The 20829-nt window shown below is 35.8% G+C and overlaps 1 protein-coding gene across 3 annotated transcripts in view; it reads right to left on the bottom strand.

The window, feature by feature from the left end:
* Nucleotides 1-20765, bottom strand: part of arhgap9 (Rho GTPase activating protein 9) — a 56307-nt gene extending 35542 nt beyond the window's left edge. For 2 of the 3 annotated variants that reach the window (XM_044122183.1, XM_044122185.1), the window contains exons 1-4: nt 20475-20765; nt 6557-6888; nt 4911-5109; nt 4402-4799 (exon numbers count right to left, since the gene is read on the bottom strand). In XM_044122183.1, coding sequence (XP_043978118.1) covers nt 4402-4799; nt 4911-5109; nt 6557-6778 — 819 coding nt within the window. In that variant the 5' untranslated portion in view covers nt 6779-6888; nt 20475-20765. Of the gene's footprint in view, nt 1-4401; nt 4800-4910; nt 5110-6556; nt 6889-9505; nt 9555-20474 lie in introns of those variants that run through there. The other variant, XM_044122184.1, reaches the window with a different exon arrangement.
* Nucleotides 20766-20829: the final 64 nt, after the last annotated feature.

The raw sequence follows: 20829 nt of genomic DNA, 5'->3' as shown, positions 1-20829 counted from the left end.
AGGAGCTAAAAATTATCTCCTGTTTACATGTTTTGCTCCATATATCATGTACACAATAACAACTGTACAAACTGAAAAAAATATATACATATATATTAATGGTTTGAACATAAAAAGTAAATTTAGTATGCAAAACATGAGCAAACAACAGAAACCATAAATAACATTGGACAGGACTCACTAATTTTACATAAATAAATGGACTTTGGATTAACGCAGAGCTTACAGAAATACATGCTCACCCGCAGCAAGCGCTACAAGAGATCAAGATCCATAAATCCAAAAGCTGATAGACTGACTTCCTGGTCGGTCCCAGTTATGTAACCCAATCTTTAGATTGTAAATAGTCCGTGGGTGTTATAGAAATGTTTCAAACCTTACAGTTAAATGCAAACGTATTGGTATCTCTTAAACTTTTCATACTTTGTATTTTAATGGCAGTTTAGGCAATGATCCATCACATACTAAAATATAAATATAAAATCAAAGCAAAAGTAGTCAAAATAACTAGGGGATTTTTTTCAAGATAGTTTGTTGCAATGTATTTATTTAATGAATAACTATAAGCATAACTATATTTCTGTGGCAGAAAAGTAGGTTCTCTTTAAAATTACAAACATTCCCATATTATGTATATGCACCCTACATAATATAAGCCATTTTGGTAAGTGAAACATTGATTAATTCAAGTCTGAAATGCATTTGTATGATACTTCTCTTTATTTTACCACTGTAATGTAAAGGTGTTATATAGGTTTATTGTGTTATGTTGTTGTTGAAGTCTGCTACAAAAATACACTTGTTTGACTCAATTAGCTTTTTGTGACAAAATCTACGATACTTCAAGTAAAATAAGACGTATTAGAGCACACGCAGTTTAGAGTGTTAAATACATCAATTTAAATCATATAAAATTTCTACTTTTACAAATGAGACAACTGGTATTACTGAGTATTGCCCCCATTTGGCAAATGAAAATGCTTTTTTCTTCAGTTTTATACCTCTGTAAATATTTTTATTAAACATTGTCAAACAGCACAAAGCATTTAGTTATAAATCTAAAGTGTTTTTTGGTTATGTAAAAATGTTCCCTAAAGTCTAAATTCATAAATAAATAAAATATTTGCCTAACACAATTTAAAATATATTTCAAACAAATGTTAATGAACTATGAATATTGAATAAAAGTAGCCTGAAGTTGCATTGTTGCATTGAGTCTTTTTGTTCTGAGAAACTTGTTTCATTGAAGATGTTTTCCATCCTTGGGGACAGACGGACAACTGCTGTAATCCAGCTCAGACTCAGTCTGTTTCTCTGCTTTGTTTTTTTGCTTTTTTACCACAATCAAGGGAGAGCTCACATAAATATGTGGAATGAAAAGAAAGAAGCTGTCCTAAAGTTTCTCCTTCACACAAACCCAGAAATGTGTCAGTGTTGATATGAAAATCTTCACCTGAAGGCCCTGGTCAGAGGTTGCTTTCAAAATGTTTTCTTGATGTTTGAAGGGCAACTGGCTTCAGGTTTCCCCTGACAAGACAAATTGATTTCTCACTCACTCCAGCTGTGCCCATGTCTACTTCATCACAGAAGAGTAGAAATAAAAATCCTCAATCAAGTTGGACGAATCTCCCACTATAACCAACTTAACACCGTTTGATCAAGCAAGTGGATTATTTTCTTTTCAGTAAGTCCTTTTCCACAGCTATACTTTCTTTTCTGAAAATGGTGTTGTTGCATGTTTCCACTCTTTTCTCAGGCTCATCAAAGGCTGTTTATTTATATGAAAATGCAACATTATATAAAAGCTAAACCATGGAAATTTACTCATGTTGTTTACTTGGTCTGGCTAATGAAATTAGGTTGAAATAAAACTAATTTTGTTTGAACTTCATGCCTATTTGAATACATTTTAATAGCTTGTATTCAGTTAATCAAGTAACCTGCAATGAGCATATAGTTATTAGCACCAAAAGAAAATATATGTATAAAGGCTTTTTAAATAAACAGTTATGGAGTGTCAGAGAACCAAAGATGCCACTTTTCAGTGAGTTTTGAACATGTCTTTTTTTTACCTCCCCTTTATCTTGCTCCTCACCGTACCAGGTAATAAGATAAATTTAGGTTTCCATGCGGCCCTATTTTTTATAGTACTAGATATTTTAAGCTTCTCTGATACCATGCTTACTCTAGAGAAAGGCGTGTTTTAGTCAGAAGATGTGTTGTTGTAGTCTTTACGGGACTTACATATCTGTAACATCAATTATATTGTCTTTAATTATAAAGCATTAATTATAAAGCACTTTGAAATGCCTTGCTGCTGAAATGTGCTATACAAATAAAATTTGATTTGATTTGATTTTCCATTTTCTAAATATGAGATTTTGTTGCACAGCAAATGTAGGAGGAGAATTTAAAAAAAGATTTTTCAAAATTTTCATGAGATTATGCTGCTACTTCAATAATAACACATTGTAAGGTTTTGTAAAAATCTTTACCAGAGTTTATAGTAAATGAGGAGACTATATATTTTTGATGGCAAAAAAGAAATCTAAATCCTCCTAAATAGTCCTCATAATTAATAAGATCCTGCAGCTTAAATTTCAGCAGAAAATTTGGCAAAAAATGCCAGATTTGGATGCAAGACAGATACTGAGAAAGTTAGAATATCAAATTTGTATTTTGACATCTTTTGAACTCAACAACTGAGTCCTCAGTGATGAGGAAAAAGAAATTCATCATCGCAGGCAGGGAAATGTCACATTTGGACAGGGGAAGTTTTCAAAATAGCATGAAGTTATAATCCTGCTTACTGGTATTAAAGTTTCAAATAAAGAGGGCTTTTAGAGATGAGAGATAGAAAAGACAAAAAGGGACAGGGAAGAGGAAATGCCAGTGATAAAAAAAAGCACAGTCATTTCCACTGAGATCACATCTATCTATAATCGGAGGTCTCAGTTCAGTAGAGATTAAACTCCACAGTTTGGGAGACTCAGCAGTTGGAGTTTCCCTCGGCTGACAGAAGCATAACCTTGAATTTCTTTCACCAGCGCGGCCATGTGTAATCCCCTCTGATGTAATGTAGGGGAAGCTCTGGCGTCACGACAATGCTAGCTTGATTGCTTCTCCAAGAGGATTATTAAGAACGAGCCCAAGTGTAAATCAATTTCAGCCTCTGGTGCTGGTTCTGAGCCCAGGCACTGTGCAGAATTCAGTCATAACAAATTCAGTTTTCTTTCCTCTTGCTCTATATTTGTTGCTTTCATTAAAGTACTCTGCTCAGAACAAACAAGTTACATAAGAAAAATTAAGCAAAAGACTTCTGTAGTCCACATGAGTGATAGCAGAAGAACCCTGCTGTGCTGATTTATCTGGTTTAAGGCAACCCTGAAAAGTTGCTAAATTTGCAAAAATCAATCTCTGTTTTATTATATTTTAAGCTATGACATGTAAATCCATGAAATTACCAGTTGCCAGTAAGAGGAAGTCAAAATGAATCTAATCCCACACTTCCCTCTACGTCAACTGCATGTGATGGATTTGCTTGACCTATTTTCTACGATATGATGTCACTGATGATGACAATAAAAACTATGGAAAGAAAGTAAAGTTTAATCAGAAAAAAAAACAATAATAAACTAAAGTTTTTACTTGTGATTGGGTAATTGCATATTTTTGTAAGCTTTAAATTCTGTCCTTCATTTGATTAGAAGGTCTTTACATGAAAAACAGAGATCATTCTCTTTACAAATTAAATCTGAAATTTAGGACTGGAAAGTATCACAGTGGAGCTTAGACTTAAAGAGCTAAAAAATAGAGAAAGTTGCTGATTGGATGGGTAAAAAAGACCAGACAGTTTGTGCTATTTGGATTCCCGCAGCCATCCATTGTGAGTGTTGCAATAATGACACCAACTATGTGGTAATTCTGCATTCTTTCTCAGTCTCACAACAAACAATCGCTTTGCATATGAGTCTTGCTCCACCTGGTGTCTCATAAGGTATGAACTGTCAGAAAGGAAACAAATCATCCTTAACAGTCATATTTTAGATGCTATTAATTTGTAACAAAAAATGACAAATAATAAAAAAAAATCTAATATGTTATTGAAGAATAGATTGAATCAGCTTTATGTGAAAAAGAATCTGGTTAATCTAAAATAAAGATCAGATTTTCTACAATTTGTTTATTTGCATCCCTTAGAGAAAGCCATTGTTTGTAGAGAAATTACAAAGGCTCAACAATGTCCCAACATCTCAGCCAAAATTTTTATATTTTCTCTGATTTATTTAAATATTTTCAGTGTAAATAACAACTGTCCATGCTTTTCATTCAGTCTTGAAACTGTATTACCTGAAATTTGTGCAAACTATCTCTATCTTCTTAGATCCTAACTTCCCTTACCTGCAGACGGTTATTCCTGCCTGAAGCCCCCACCATATCCCATTGGCTGCAGGACTTCTTAGGGACCTTGTAGTTGATGCGACTGCCAAGGCTTCCCCCGACCTCATCGTACAGGTTTTCGTTCAGGTTTTCAGGGAGATTGCTGGAGCTCTGACTCCGGGTGATTGTCGGGACCATTCTGGGATTCGATGAGTTTGCATGAGTCATGGAAGCTGCAGGAGACCCTGGGACCATGAGGTGACTTGACTGGGAGATGGAAGAATTGGGCGTAAAGGTGAATCCAGAGAGAGGCAGGGTGGGGAAGTGGTTTTCTCCTACCACTGTGTTCCTCTCAGACCTCTGGAAGGCACTGCTATAAGTGTTAAGGTTTTCCATGGACCGGTACATGAGTTTGTTCACTGTGGAGAGAAAAAAAAAAAACTAACAAAAAAAAAAACAGCTCCAGTATGTATTTTTTTTTACAGTTTTTTCTATTATTATTGAACTTGGTATTTACTACCAAACATTACCCTGACTCTGCTCATTCCTGCCAGTTCCTGTGAAGCTGGGAGAGAGTGAAACTCGGGGTAGCATTGGCATGTTGGAGTGCAGAGAGACAGAAGTGACAAGGCGCTGGGGTGAGGGCATCGGTGTGATAGGAACCTCAATCACATAGGTAGCAGGGACATACAGGGGCTTTGTTTTGCTGGCTGCACCGATTCTGCGCACCTGTTCAAGAGCAAAGTTAAGATCAATGCTTTTGCAGTTTTCATTTGAATAAATTCAGCCAAGCCACAACAACATCAACCCTGATGTGCCATTTCAGACACAAGATGTTAGGAGAAGTGTTTATAGAAGAGAGCTGAATCTAGATATTTACATACACTGCATAAAATACATTTTTATTGTTTTCCTTCACTGTCTGACATTAAATCAGACTACAGCTTTCATATATTATAATTGTAATTTTCTAAGTTTTCTAAATGTCAAAATAAAGAACATTTTTAAAAGTTTGTTTTTAATCCATTTTTTTTGGGTGGTTGTGAAATTATAACACCCTGTGTTGTCTGTCCCAGATAATTCTGAGCAAAATATGAGTATCAACTGCAAAACATAAACAGATGATTTGGTGAAGTTGATGAGAGTCATTATCAACACCTAGCAAGACCTATACTGCTATGAAGTAAAAGGTCATACAAAAAAGAAGAAGCAGTTACTCCAAAAGCAGCAGGTAGAGGCATATTATGGTTTGGAAAATGCACTTATGGACAAAGACATTAATTTCTGGTGAGATGTCCTGTGGCGTGATAAAACTAAAATTGAAGTATGTGATCATAATGACCAGCTTCACATTTACATCATCCCAACTGCAAAGTATGGGGGAGGTGATACCATGCTGGTATTTAGCAAATAAAAATAATTTTGATAATCCTAGCTAATCTAAAACAGGACAGGTTTAATGTCATGCAGTCAAAAATAATGGTTCTGTATCCTTTTATATAGTGTATGTAAATAACTAGTAAGAACTGAATTAGTGAAGACTATATTCATGTTCCAATAGTATTTGTAACCAAAAATATCCATATTCTGGACTGAAATGATGTTGTACATACGTAGAGATATACATGGAAATAAACATGTTACAATAAACTTAATTTCATGTTTAACTATTGTAATTTAATCTATATGTATATGAATTAAAAGATACTGTATAAACAACAGTAAATGAAGTGGTTGGGCCCAAAATCTGTAGACTAAGGACAGTTTATCTGAACTAACTTTACAAAAGCATGAGGGGAGGAGTAGCTTCTTTATAATCAGAGATTCCATAAACATTTTAGTTGTAGGTGTAGGAATGATCTGAAGTGGAAATCTGACTAGCTTTGCCTATTTCAGTCATTTGTTTTTCTCAAGTGTTGTGTTGTTGAGCTCTTGGCTAATCACCTAAAATGACCTTGGTCTCCATGGATTCTTTACCTGGTTAAATAAAGGTTAATAATTTGCACAACTTGCTTCAAGAGGAAGTTAGAAAGGCAGCAGTTTACTACTCCTGTGAAATTTCCCCATGCATTTTTCTGTTCTTTCATATTGGAAGCTAGACTTGAATAAACTAACTCCATTATTTTATTATACTTATGGTTTCATTCACACCAGAGAAAAAATAATGTTTTCTCACCTGCCACCAGTCTGCATTTGTCTTCTTCAGGAGAATAAACCGTTCGCCCTCTCTTATGCATACTTGTCGCCCGTCTGACCCTCGGTAGCTGTAGTCATACTGAGCCTCAAGAACCACCGTACCGCTTGGAACCCCGCACACAGTCATCGTGCTGGGGTTCACCACAGGTGCTGCGACAGGTTGTGTCGGACCCACAGACCGACGCCAGGAGCCAGACAGCATGGTTCTCTACCTGGTTGTGTTCAGCAGTCCCTGCTGGGTTTGTCCTGATGTTTGATTAGGTTTGGGATAGTGCAAGGCAGGTGAGTCTGGAGCCAGAGGAGCTGCATGGTCTGGGACAGGGCGAGAGTAAAAATACACAGGGATAGACAGGTTAGCACAGCTGTCAAAGAATGCTACAAATCTCATAGCGATGAGCAAGTTCAAAGGGTCAGTAGCACATAGTATCTAAAATAAAAATCATTGTTTGTAACTACCAGAATAAATAATGCACTTTTTATGCAAGAACCATTTTTAATCAAAAAATGATGCCCACATTGTATGTGCAGAAATATTTAACATTAGAGAACAGATGAAGGGAGACTTATGCAGGGAGCACTTTCAGCTGTGGGTAGCTGTACTAATCTAAGCCTTTTAACTAATGGCTTGGATTACTGGCAGTGAATAAAACCAATAATGAATGCCAGAATATTTGCAGAACAAAGGAATCAAAATATTTTCTCCAGCTACAGTTTTAGCACACCTAGCAGACTCTGCATGCAGGAATACAAAATGGGGAAGAACCCCATTTTTCAATCCTTTCAGAACCAGTAGACTCATGTGAGTGAATAACTCATGCGTTTGGTAGATGTGAGAAGCAAAGCATTCCCAAAATAGCTTCCGTCTCCATCGCTCCACCTGAGCCAGCATCCCTCAAGCTAAACCCTAGCTTTTACCCCGCCAAGACCAGCTTACATAAGAGCAGGGCACATATCTTTCTGCCAGACACACAGCTTCACATGGTACATAAACCATCCAACCTGATGAACACGTCTCAAAAAACATACCCCAAGAGACAAGAATATCCCAAAGTACCAACAGTCCCAGTCATACCATGTCAGGAGGAGGGAAATGCTAGGCAGGACAAGACATGGTGAAAAAAGAACAAAATGTCTAAATGTGAAAAATAAAAAAAGATGAAACAGAGACGTATGATAGAGCTGGTGGAAGAGAGGGCGGGGATATCCTTGTGAACCTTAGTAATCCCACTCCTATTAAGCCATGGGAATGAACGTGTAACCTGCATGGCTTTTGAAAATTACAGTAAACCCCATCTACACAAGTGTATGAGGAGAGAGGGAGAAAGCACGTGTGGATAAATGGAAGGCTAACACTGACATGGTCTGGAAACAATCTGTGTGTCGCAGGACCGCACTTTGAGACATGGCATAAAAATTACAGGTATATTTTTATAAATATTAAGTTTGTCAGGATCTGCAAGTGATGCACAGTTCTATTGTTTGCAGTGCCCTGCAAGAGAATTCATACACCTTGACCTTTTTCACATCCTGTCACATTACATCAACATAACACTATTGATGCTTTTTTTTAACTGAAGTTTTATGTGACAGATCAACACAAATTAGTGCATAATAATGAGTTACAAGGGAAAGGTTTTCTTAAGAGTGTGGTGGACATTTACTTACACCCCCTTAATCCGACATCCCTAAATAAAATCAAATGCAATATACACTCAATAGACACCTAAGTGATAAATCTCAGATTAAATATAGCTGTTCTGAAAAGGGTTCAGAGATTTGCTAAGGAACAGAAATGAACAAAAGCATCATGAAGACAAAGGAAAATAGCAGACAAATGTGCACATATAAATATGCACAGAACACGATATGCACAGAGAAATTAACAATGCTCATTGAACAAACCAACCCTAAGAGTTTGTTTAGATGGTAGCAGAATTATGATGTGGGAATGCTTTTCTTCAGCAGGGATGGCGCAGCAGCTGATTAGAGGTGATGGGATAAGGGATGGCGCAAAGCAAAGGGTAAATCTTGGAAGCAAACATGTTAGAGGCTGCAGAGGATGTTTACCTACCATCAAGATAACAACCCTAAGCATACAGAGAGATGTAACAATGAAAGGATTCAGATCAGTGCATTTACTTAAGCTAGAATGACCCAGTAAAAACCCAGTTTAGGACAAAAATATGCATGACCCATTCTCAGTGTGCCACATTTTTATAAATCTAAAAGTGTGGCACACTGAAAATCATTGACAATAATTTGTGTAGGTATAAAAAAAAACAGTTAACTAAAAAAAGAGTCAAGAGGTATAAATATTTTTGCAAGGTATTGAATGTAAGCTGTGCTTGTAAATCAGAAAATATACAGCACAGACCAAAAGTTGTGTCCAAACTTTTGGTCTGTACTGTATATATAAAAAAATAAGTCACTGAAATTGGATCAGTCCCTTTTATATAAGACCACATCATATTGCTACTGATCTGAAAGCAGCTTCACTGTCTTCCTGGTAGTAGCGTTCTCACTCATTTAATCATGCAGCTGAGAGCAGAAGGGACAACGGCAAAAGTTGGAGGAACAAGACGAGCAAGAAAACAGGAAACTGAGAAGACACGTAAAAGTTCAACCACAGTTTGGGTCATATCCTTTCCATCTTAGAATTTGCTCTTCAGATGTGAGATGTACTGTACAGCTTACTTACAGCTGGTAACAGCTAAAGTCAAATCAAACATGAGATATGTATTTTATTTATCATTGCAAATTAGAAAACTGCAAGTTCGATTACTCAAAGTGCAGCTTACGGCTGATATTTTTCCCTTACTATTCTCCAGTCTATTTTCAGTGAAATGTAATTTGCCGATAAAATAAAACAGAAATAACTGCATCATATTCTTGTTTGAAAAGAAAAAAGTTACATAGCGTGCTCCAGTACCTTCCGATATAATCCGTCCACGAAGAGCTCTTCTCCAGGCACAAACAGGAAACACATCAGTGACACTACTACGCACCTGTTTGCCTTTTCCTGTCTTTCTTGATACACGTGTCAAAAAAGGAAGAAAACTTGCAGACTAAGACTACTACATCTTGCAACTACAAGCTTGCGTCTACATTAACATTTGTAAGGCAACCTTACCAGCAGAGACAAAAGACATCTGCAGAGGCTTATACAATTTTCTCCTGCAGTGTTTAAAAGAAGCTAGTCAAATAAGTAGAAGCATTTGGTTTCTGGGCTTTGATATGATCCTCTCAAAAGGCAGATCTCTCTGCCAAGGGGAGTGAAGATGCGTCTGTAACAGTGCTGGCCTTCGTCATTCTGTGACTCAAGATTTTAATTATAGTAGTTTTCTCTGATTCACCACAGTAATGTTAGTGGACATTTGGCTGAAGGCAAATAAACTCTCAATGCAAATGCACCATTTTATCACTGAAAAAACAAAACTCCTTAATCTTTAAGAAAGAATTAGTGCAAAATAAATAAATAATACATGTGATGAGGATGCAGAAAAGAGGAAATAGGGTAAGACTGTGTTTCTATTTCCAGAAGACTTAGCAGCATAGTGGGCACTGTCGTCACACATCCCCAACATAGAGAGAAGGCCATATGGTGTCAGAGACAGACCTAATGGCTGCTGAGAGGCGGGGGCAGCATAAGCCAGGAAGTGAGGGCATGGGGGCTTACGACATGCCAACAGCACTAAAGGAAAAAACACAGTAAATAAAATATCAGTGAATGGATAACCCCTAGAAGTGAGTGCTGTGTGTGGTTTTTCTGTCAATGCTTTTGTGCTTCATTTTGGTGTTTTTTCATGTCAATATTGCATGGTTTTCACAAATAAAAAGCTTGCACTTTATGAATGCAGAGATGCAAGATAACCAGAGTACATACCTCACTGTCTGAGAGTACTTCTATGCCAGCAAGGTCACTCATGCATCTTGTTGTCAAAATAAGACTGAAAAACATTTTACAACCCATTGCAAGAATTTCCTCTTGCAGGTTCCTCAGACAGTTGTTTTTTGATTTTTTTCTATGGTGATAATGATGATAATTTTATTAAACAGATGAACATTCTGGCTTTGCAAAACATTATCTTTCATTAATGAAACATATGATGGCATTCTTGTCATTAATGTCAGGTCTTTTTTCAAATATATTTGAAAAAGAAAACTACATTAACCCCAAAAATGTTGAGGCTGGCAAAGGCTGGTTAGTGGTTTTTAAAAAGTGAGTTTCTAAACATCAGAAATCTTTTTTTCAAACCTTTCCCACAGTTTAAAGAGTTATGTAGACTGATGTAGTCGTTTAAAAGATGCTAGTAAAAGTACCAAAGTGACCAAAGTTTTCTCTGGCTAAACACAGCATGGCAAAACTGGTCCTAATTGGTCACACTGTCAGTCAGCTGGCTGAAATAAGACTGCCACTTTTTTCTCTTGCTTACAAGACAGACAAATTCTGCCTTTTGGGAATATTTTTAGATGGTAAAATTATGTAGAAAAGCAATGTGTGTATTACTTTTATTAGGTGACAATGTTTTAAAACAATAGCAAGCTAAAAGTGCTCCTTTGTTATTCCTAGTTTAACTCTAAGAAGAACAGAAAAATGAAATGATAACATTCTACACATGAAGGAAATTTATTTGAATACAACTAAAGTTGTGGAAGATTTAATGAATTTAGGGATACAGACTTAATTAAAAAATTAAACTGAAAAAAAAAATAACTCTTGTGCATTTTTAATACACCTAAAATAATCAATGAAATATTTTAATAATAGAATAAATAACTGTGGCTTCACTGTTTTAAATAAAACCAAGTTTTACATAGTTGTTCAGAAAAATTACCAGTAAATACCATGAAAGTATGGTAACTTTACTCATGGTAGCCATAATGTAAGAATCTAAATTTTTAATTTTTTTTTTTATAGACTTTATTTATTTGCAAGAATCTCAAATCGGCCATAGTTTATGCTTCTACATTATGAAATGTAGACGCATAAACCAAAAAATATTGCTTCATCAGTCAGTTTCCAAGCTGACAGAAGAACTTTGCTGGATGAAAATCTCATTTCTGCATGCAAGCTTCTTTAATTGCAGACTCATTTACATAATTCAACTTGTGCAAGTGTTAGTTAGAAAAACTCATTATAGGACGATTTTTTACCTTTGCTTGATATGCAAAATGCAGTACTAGTCATTGCAACAGTGTGATCTCATTTCTTTAAAGTATGTTTTACAAAAACAGAATACATAACTCTGAAAAAGTTGTGTTTTATTATTGTGCTAGAACATGAAACAACTGACTGACTGTACTCCTATAGAAATAACTCCATACATTTTTATTATTTATAAAATAGTATTTATAAAATAGATATTTATAAAAGACTAATGATTCAGGAGAGGGTGGGGCATAAAAAATGCAAAATGGACACAAGCTAGCAGCCCTTTCTGCAAAAAGTAAATTGTATTCACTCTTATTCATGCATGTGCATGCAAGCAATTACAGGGACTGGATGTTAAAAAATATCCAGTCCCTACACACCCAGTTTGACCCTACATTTGCTCATGTGTCCAGTAGTGTAACAAAGGGTAATATTAATTAAACAAAAAACCTTGAATGCTTAGGATTCACCCTGCAAATAGATCATATCTGAACTTCATCAACAACATAGTAATCAAGCAATACAAGACCAATGCAATAACCAAATAAAAGCTGCAAAACATCAAAGGTGATTGACTGACCTATTGACGCAAATGCTGTTGGCTAGTTAACATGGTTGGATGGTCACTGGAGATCAGTGAAAAAATGGATTGACCATTAATGTTAACAGTGAATTAATTCAAAATATTGCAGGTTAATTATGCTACCTAACTACTTTTAATAAGATTTAAAGATTTTACGATATTCTAATATTTGTACACACAGGTTGAGGCCTAATACCACCATCATCAAGTTGATAAATTTAAAGCTCTGCAAAGACATTTTGTGGTTAACAACTGCTGGCCAAATGAGGCTTTTACTTACAGGTCTTGCACAAAAGGCGAACGGGTAACTTGCCTTAGCATGCGTGAAAACAGCTAAAAAACCAAAAATTCATTCAACACAATAAATTATGAAAGGACGACTCCAGAAAAAGATGTACACAGCATGTGAGATGACAGAAAGAAAAGCAAAGAATGACAAGACAAATAAGAATAAAATTTCAGATCTAATTCTCCTCTGTAGCTTCATGTCATTCTCGATAACCTACGTAATAACTGGCTTAGCTAGCTCAAAGACAAGCCAGTGAATGACAGGTTTAGTTCCCACAGAGATTGTTTAACGCCGAGCCTATCAACCTTTATTGCATGACAGGAATGGAAATGAAGTACAGACAGGGTGTTGGTGAAGGGCTTGCTGTCACATCATATCCATATTCATCCCATATGTTTGAAGTCGAAAGAGAGCAGCTTTAATAATCATGCCTACATGCTGTTCAAAGAGACGAGACATCGGAAGAGAAGGAATATAGAGTGAATGAGTAACTTCAAAGGGTTTGGTGCACACACTCACATATACACATGAAAAACGCTCATGCATGAGCAAGACACTTTATTTACATATGAAGCTCTATTACCAAAGGCGTCACAAGGAAATAAGGGGAAACTTGCCACACATGAGACTTTAACCTTAATTACCGCACAAGTGTCAGACAAAAAAGTTGTGCTCATGTTCTTCACAAGAGCAGGATGAATCCTTCCTGTGCATGATTACTGTTAGCAAACAAAACTGTTACTAAATTTGACTTTTAGCCCAATCTGGTGGTGCTATGATGCTTGCAATGTTAAGTGTTGCATCACAGGACACATTCTGGATTTACAAAAAAAGGGGGAGTAGGTCATAATATAAATGCGAAGCCAGCTTAAAAGCTTTCCGAAATCAATACTAAAAAAAAAAGAAACGTGGTACTATTTCTACAGACTTATCAGCTGTAGCATTATGATCTCCCACCAAGTACTGAGTCTGACAGACAGTAAAATAAACAAAAAATGGAAATCATGTTTAAAAGTTTTAAACAATTAATGAAGACTGACATATTAGGACTCAACTTACACCAGAAAAGCTGAATTAATGGTCCCCTGGCATTTCAGATGTTTATGTGTTTTGAAAGTAAAAGGTACCTTCTCTCAGTTTATAGGAGACAAGAAACCTCAGTTTATACTTCAAACACCAGAAATACTGGAAGATGATAGTATATTAGGCATTAGTAGATATTACTGGATTACAAGTGCCATGTAATACAAAATACTATCTAGTAGGTGTCTACTCACAGACAATTTTCACTAAAATTTTGATTAAATTAGGAATAATTATAGCTTTCACATGAAGAAAATGGACCAAACAACAACTATGTGGGTGAAGGAAAATATGTCCTATAATATAATGGAGAAAGTGACCAACATTGTCAAAGATGAGGAACAGGAGTTTGAAACCGTATGAAAACCTCTATTGGCTTTCTTGAAACACAATAACGCATAATTCAATTAAAACTATTGAGGCACAGATGTATTTTTGATAATGGGCACATGTTTCAAAATATTATAACAATTTCTGACACTAAATCTTAATGTCACTGCTTAAAACAAGAACAAGCAATGTTTTATCAGTTTGTCATCCAATTTTGGTGAGCCTGTGTGAATTATCACCTCCATTTCCTATTTTTATCTCAAACCAGACGGCTGTGTGAGTATCCTATAACAGCAAACGTTTCTCAAAATTTATAAGAAGCCTGAATATCAATTTCACATTTGGTCATTTGAATCCCATTTCCCTCCATTATGCTGCTCAATTTAAACTTCAGCAAATAACCTTTATCATGCCTAGACGTGCAGCTGCCATATCATTGGCTGATTTGCATTTGTGTTAACCAGTTACTGAACAGGTGTATCTAATAAAGTGCACTGTAAAGACACAGTATTCAACCAAACCAAACAAAAAAAATTCCTTCATGTTAAATATTTGATTATTTCACTCTTTATCCCCAAAATAAATCCACTTCCAGCCTTAAGTACAGTGCTGCTGATGAAAGCCATGTGACGAAGCATTCACTTTCTCTGTGGATGTACAGTTATAACTACCGGCCATGATGTCTCTCTCTTCATATGAGACACATGCCTCAAGCCAAAACAGCCTTTCATCCTCCCAAAGCCATGCATTATTAATGGTAGGACCAGAGAGACTCACCGAAACACACATTATGTTTTCCCAGTGAGACATTTGGCCGCCAAATGTGTGTATGAATGTGTGTGTGTGTGTGTGTGTGTACACATATGCTACCAAACATGTAGGCTGAATTCTTCCAGTGATTAGCTGAGTAAACTGTCAGAGGGCCAATCGAAAGGCAGATGATGACAGTAAGGCAGCCATTGGCTCAGACTCATTATTTCCACTATGACAACAACCTCTGTGACCTGCTGCCATCACTAGTGTCTCCACTGTGTTTTTTTCACCTTGTTGCACATACTAATATTCCACATGTGATGCCATCATTTCAAGAGACTGCTGACGCAACACTTGTGTTTACAATAAACCCTGAAGCTTCCATCGATGTGTAGTGAACTTCTTTAAAATTCACTTCAATAATATTCAACTTCCAGGTCCCTCTTTTTCAATATAAACATTAAAAATAACCAGAAAAATAAATAAATAAGAAACAAGGCATTTGCCTTTCATGCAAAATACAAAACACTGCAGAATCGCCCAGAGGGCATTTTTAGCTTTTGAATAAAATTCAATCAAGGAATTCATTTTTAAATTCACTTATGAAAAAAGGAAGGTAAATAATACAGTTTGTGTTTAAAAGTAATGAGTATATTTCAGTTTAATAAAAGCAAAACATCCTATACCCACAGCTCAATTTTACTTTAAAACCGCTCATATTCTATACAATATTTAGCCAAAAAGTACTTTGATTTAACTATAAATATCGTAAAACAATCTAAATAAATAATGTGTTTTCAGTTTGAAATGTAAGTAGTAACATTTACAAACAAATCTCTTCTCTTAGGTTTCACTGTTAGTCTGTCCGTTCAATCTAAGAAAAAATACCATTCACCCCACAGGAGCCTTTAAAAATAAAAAGCAAACAAAATAAGCTTTTCCTAATAATGACACCATAAACAAGCAAATGAAACTTACAATTTCAATGGGTCCACATTGTTTGCCAAACTCACAACAGTTTGCTGAACAGCTGCAACTAAGTCAGGTTTGTAGGCAGTTTATCTTGCATATTGTTTAAAGTTTCTGTGGGACTGAGATCAGGGCTTTATGTTTAATGTCATTGACTATTTAGAGGAATTATTTTAACTCAAGTTTCTCTTCCTACCTAATATTTAGCTCCAAGATCTTCATAGAATGTCTTATTTTTTTGTTTTAAATGTCTTGACCATGTCTGTCTCTTTCCTGGACATGGAACAAATGTGCCAACTTTTTTGACTTTCCCAGCATGTCACGAATTTGTAGATTGTCAGAATGTTAGAGGTGTGCCTTAAAATACATACCGGTATTTAATGAAAAAAAAAAAATAAATAAATAAAATAATTAATTTTCTGTTGTTCTGAGTGCTATAAAAAGTAGTAAAACATTTGTATTCCTAATCAAAATAAACATAATCATGGTCTTTCTCATATGTGAATGCTTCTTGAACAATAATTCAGGCTACGTTTAAAAAAAGTACCAATGTGAAAAACCAAACAATTTCTCTGGTTTTCAACTGAAGAAAAAAAATACATAAGTCATAAATCCTGAAAGATTTTTTTATAGAATAAAAAAATAAATACATTTTTACTGGCTGAGCTGCTGGGTCGTTGCTGAGCCTGTGGGAATGTGCAGTACATTGATGTTTCTAATGAAGAGTGCTGAGCTCCATTGATCCACCAGGGATGAGAGTGAGCTGTCAAAAGCTATCAAGCAAGTCGAAGACCCACTTTCAGCTGCACACAGACGAAGTGTGCATGGAGCTGAGGCACAAAGAAAAGGACCTAGACCTCCAATTTCAATGGCACTAACACAGACAGGCATCACTTTTATCCCCTAGAGGGGTTAATAGTTTATATATTTCAACTGGGGACAATTTTCCTTTGACTTAAATAAAAATATAAAAAAGTGAGCAATAGCAAAAAATTTTTACTATGCACTACTCTAATAATTAGTGTTTTCTGTCTTCACTTTTGAAATTGTGAAATAACATTTTAAACCATCTCATAGTCATTTATTTTTGGGACTCGGAAGACAATAATAGCTCTCACTCTGTTAGTTTGACTATGCTGCTCAAAAAAATAACTGATATTAAACATAAAATAATTCATCTGGATTAAAGCAGAGCAAAGGAAGTAATAGTAAAATGAGATGTTGCATTTTAACTGCCAAAAGCTGAAATAAAAATCAGCTGATCAGTCTTCAAAATTTAACACACAATAATAATACAAAAAAAAACACATAATTAATTAAGACTCAAGCACCTGGCAGCAACTTAATTTTAACTTTTGAAAAGCAGTTTGTACATAGTAGCTTTGGATTTATTTTATTTATTTTCTTAGAATATAGTCAGATCTTTCCCTCTTGGTTTGAAGAGCCTTTGAGTTTTAGTTCAGTTCCCTCTGTTAGCCACCCTCCAAAAGTTTCCTTGCTTCCTCCCTGACACAGCTGCACCACTTTTCCCCTGATGAGTAGTAGCCTTGAAATCAAATGAATCCCAGGATTTTTCGGTAATTCAAGCAGAGGAAAGCCCTTAAAACTGAAGCACTCAGACTGAGGCACAATGAGCAAGTAGGATAAAAGGTGGTCAATGAAAGCCAGTTGACAAATAAAGAGACTTTGAAGTATGTTAAGTAATTTCATGTCATGTATGTATTGCATTCGTACAAAGTAATTCATTTATTTTTTGTTGTTCCCATTTATTTTCTTTTTGCTGCCTTATAAATTTACTCAGTGTTAAGTACTGGATTCTTCCATTTCACTGCACATTACACTACCTGTGCTGCATGTACTGTTCTTTTGGTGCTTCTGCTGTAAGTTTTTTTTTTTTTTTACTATTATTAAAAATGTTTATGATCATCCCAAGCTCCTGTCTACATTTTGGAAAAAGTCTGAACTCTTGAGGGGATGTTTTCTCAAAACATTCTAATGCCCCAATTTTTATTTTTATTTTTTCAATAATTTGATGCTTTTCCCAACTAAGAAGATTGCAAGTAGTAATATTTAGGTCCGTGCTCTGAAGACACCAGTCTATATGAGATGGTGTTCTCTTCTGCTGCTGTGCACGGTTTGCACATGATGCACTGCTCTGGATGTTAACTGCAGTCCTCACTGACATGGCGGTTTGTTTCTTCATCTAATTCAAGTGAAAATCCTTAAAACCCCTCTCCAGAATGCAGCCCTAACTATGACAGTCCTTCTCCTGTCTTTTTATTGCTGGTGGCATTCACTTTTTCCTACTCTCCTCACTTTCTCTCTCTATGTAGACAACATAAAAGATAATACCTTTTTATCTTGAAGTAGCTTTAGGCCACTGACTGTTAGGCCAGTCCTTGAGTAATTTGACAAATAGGAGCCCTTCCTTTAAAATCACTTCCTGCATGACTTTACTGCAATGAAGCTATATCTCTGACAAAACGTTGGTAAATAACAGATGAATCAACAAAGGTGGATATCTGTTAGATGTAGTTTCAGTTTTGTGAATATTTTGTTTTGTCTTTACCTTATGTCACACGTACATACATACATATATAAAATACAATTTAGATAAATGAATGAATCTATGCTACTTGTTCTCAAGTCTTTTCCTGCATCCAGCTCCATCCATTCCACCATCAATTCCCCAGCCCTGTTTAACAGATACATACTCACATCATGATGCTGCCACCTCCTACACTTAAGGTAGGGATAGTGTACTCACAATCCCTAACTAACACATACTAACACATTCTGTTAGTAGTGAAAAACTAACAGCATGTGCTAGTTGTCAAGTTACAACCATATCTGCTCTAATGGTAGATACTTGACAAATACTGGAAAGGTTGAGGTGTATGACTACCTTTGCCTGATCTGGTATCTTTAGAGCACTGATTCATTCCTGAAGTTATGTGTCCTTTAATGCTTTAATGATTCATAGGTCAGAGCTGCACTGCTTAAGAAAGAAACAGTAGAATAATAATACTTATAAAAGGGTTAAAAGGTGAATAAGGATGTCAAAAAGGTGGACTGAAAATGCAGACATCCAAAAAGAAAAATTAAAAAGACCTTCAGAAAGTCGGGAGAATTCGTGCCATAGGCAAAGGATTTAGTTCATACAGAGGAGAAGAAAAGAAATTTGTGGCAGTTCAAAGTTTTTCACGTTTCCGATTATAGTAAAAGAAAAAAAAATCACATGCTCTGGCTTAACATACTTGAAAACAAAAGAAGTGAAGAAAAGCTGGACAGAGAAAATTTATCAGCCCAAAAAATGAAAGCCAGGCGAAGTGACATATTCAGATCAAGAAACAAAACTGTAACTGAAATAAGCAGCAAAACAGACTCACCCGTATACGAAAGGTGGCAGTTGCATAGTTGTTAAAAAGGATAAGAATTCACTTAACACAGGTTCAGCAGCGCAGTCTTTGGCTTCTCTAACAAAGAGGTTAGAGGAGGTTTTGCTGACCTACATCATCTCACACAAAGTGACTGTATGCAAGAAGCTGTATGCTCATCCCACAGACCAAAAAAAACAAAACAAAACAAAACAAAACAAAAAACACCAGAGCAATCTGACCAGTAAGTGCAACTTAATCTCAGATACAACAGTCTCTCAATATCTGTGTGGCACTAGAGCCACAGCAATGTGTGAGGGGTCATCATGCAATTATTATGGGGCGTTTGTAACTCTGCTCTTAATACTCAAGGTACAGGGAACTTTTAATCAGAAAAGTTGCAAATGGCATTAATCTTTCAAGCTTGTGTCGTCATAAGCTTGCAGAAAGAGAGAAAATCTCCAGCTTTGCAAGGACTTAAGAATGATTATGAAACAAAAAAAATGCAATGCGTCAGGCGAGCAGTTTCCATCACTCACTGTGGTTAACCTGTCCATACACTGGTATGGGCAAGCTTTGCATGCAGATGCATGCAAATGTATCTGCACAAAAAATGGCACATGTAAAAGGACTCTTATCATTGTGGGTTTAAAAAAAAGACAAAAAAATGAGTGCATTGTTTCTGCAACATTACAATGTGAAGGAACAGGGCATCAGTGTCTACAGGACAAATGCATAGCTGTGGTAATAATAATACAGCATGTTATATGTAAATGTAAGGTAGGGCTGAAATGGAAACTCTAAAAAGAAGCTCCTCCACAGGAAATGTTTGGAGGCTAAAAATGCATTTGTGGTTTCTTTTCAAAGTTCTAAGCATTTGTGAAGCAAAAGACTCCGAGTACATTAATATAATCATGTGGAAAAAGTGTGTTGTGGAAAATGTACATTTATTTTTAGCAGTAACTATAAACCTGTATGCAAGACCTTTATTACCTTTGAGACCTAGCTTTTTGGATCATCAATGTGCACCATAGCTCAGGACATTTGAGTATAAATGAAACTTTTTAAATCCAATCTTAAAACAAAACTCAGGTTTTAAATTTCAGTCAACTTTAAAAAAAACACTAACAACTTTATTAAACATGCAGAGTAGTGACGCAGAAAATTCAGTAAATATTACCCTGTAAATAATGGATAGAGTTGTAATTAAACTTCTTTTCAGAGAAACAGTTTGCTAGTTTATATTAAGAATAAAACTGAAGAATGTACATTTTAACTGTAGGATGAAAGATAAATTGCTTTCCGCAAATAAAAAAATAGCATTTACACAGTTCTTGCTGTAAACGACACTCCACTACTCACCCTTGAAGCAGCAGTGACAGCAACGCGGTGACAGCTCTGTTGTGTTTTGGAGTGGACTGCCCAGAAATTTCCGTATGCTTAAGTTTGCAGCGCTTTTCTCGTAGATATTAATAACTTCACATAATTGGGCTAATAGAGACGCAGAGGGAGTACCTCGTCGTGCACTTTTGCAAATTAACTGCAACTCATGGGAACTAGTGACATTTCCATCCCATGCTGACAGACAGACCCTTCCTCGCTCTTTAAGAGGATAGAAAATAGCTTACACTGGGTAAGATTTGCTGGTTTGTGATTGGCTGTTGTCTTCGAATATAGTTTTGGTCAAAGCCAATCACATTATATACAATTCTGAGCT

Source organism: Gambusia affinis, linkage group LG07, assembly GCF_019740435.1.
Source record: "Gambusia affinis linkage group LG07, SWU_Gaff_1.0, whole genome shotgun sequence".
NCBI classification, from domain to species: Eukaryota; Metazoa; Chordata; class Actinopteri; order Cyprinodontiformes; family Poeciliidae; genus Gambusia; species Gambusia affinis.
The sequence above is the reverse complement of the archived record's forward strand: the minus strand, read 5'-3'. Positions and strand labels throughout refer to the sequence as shown.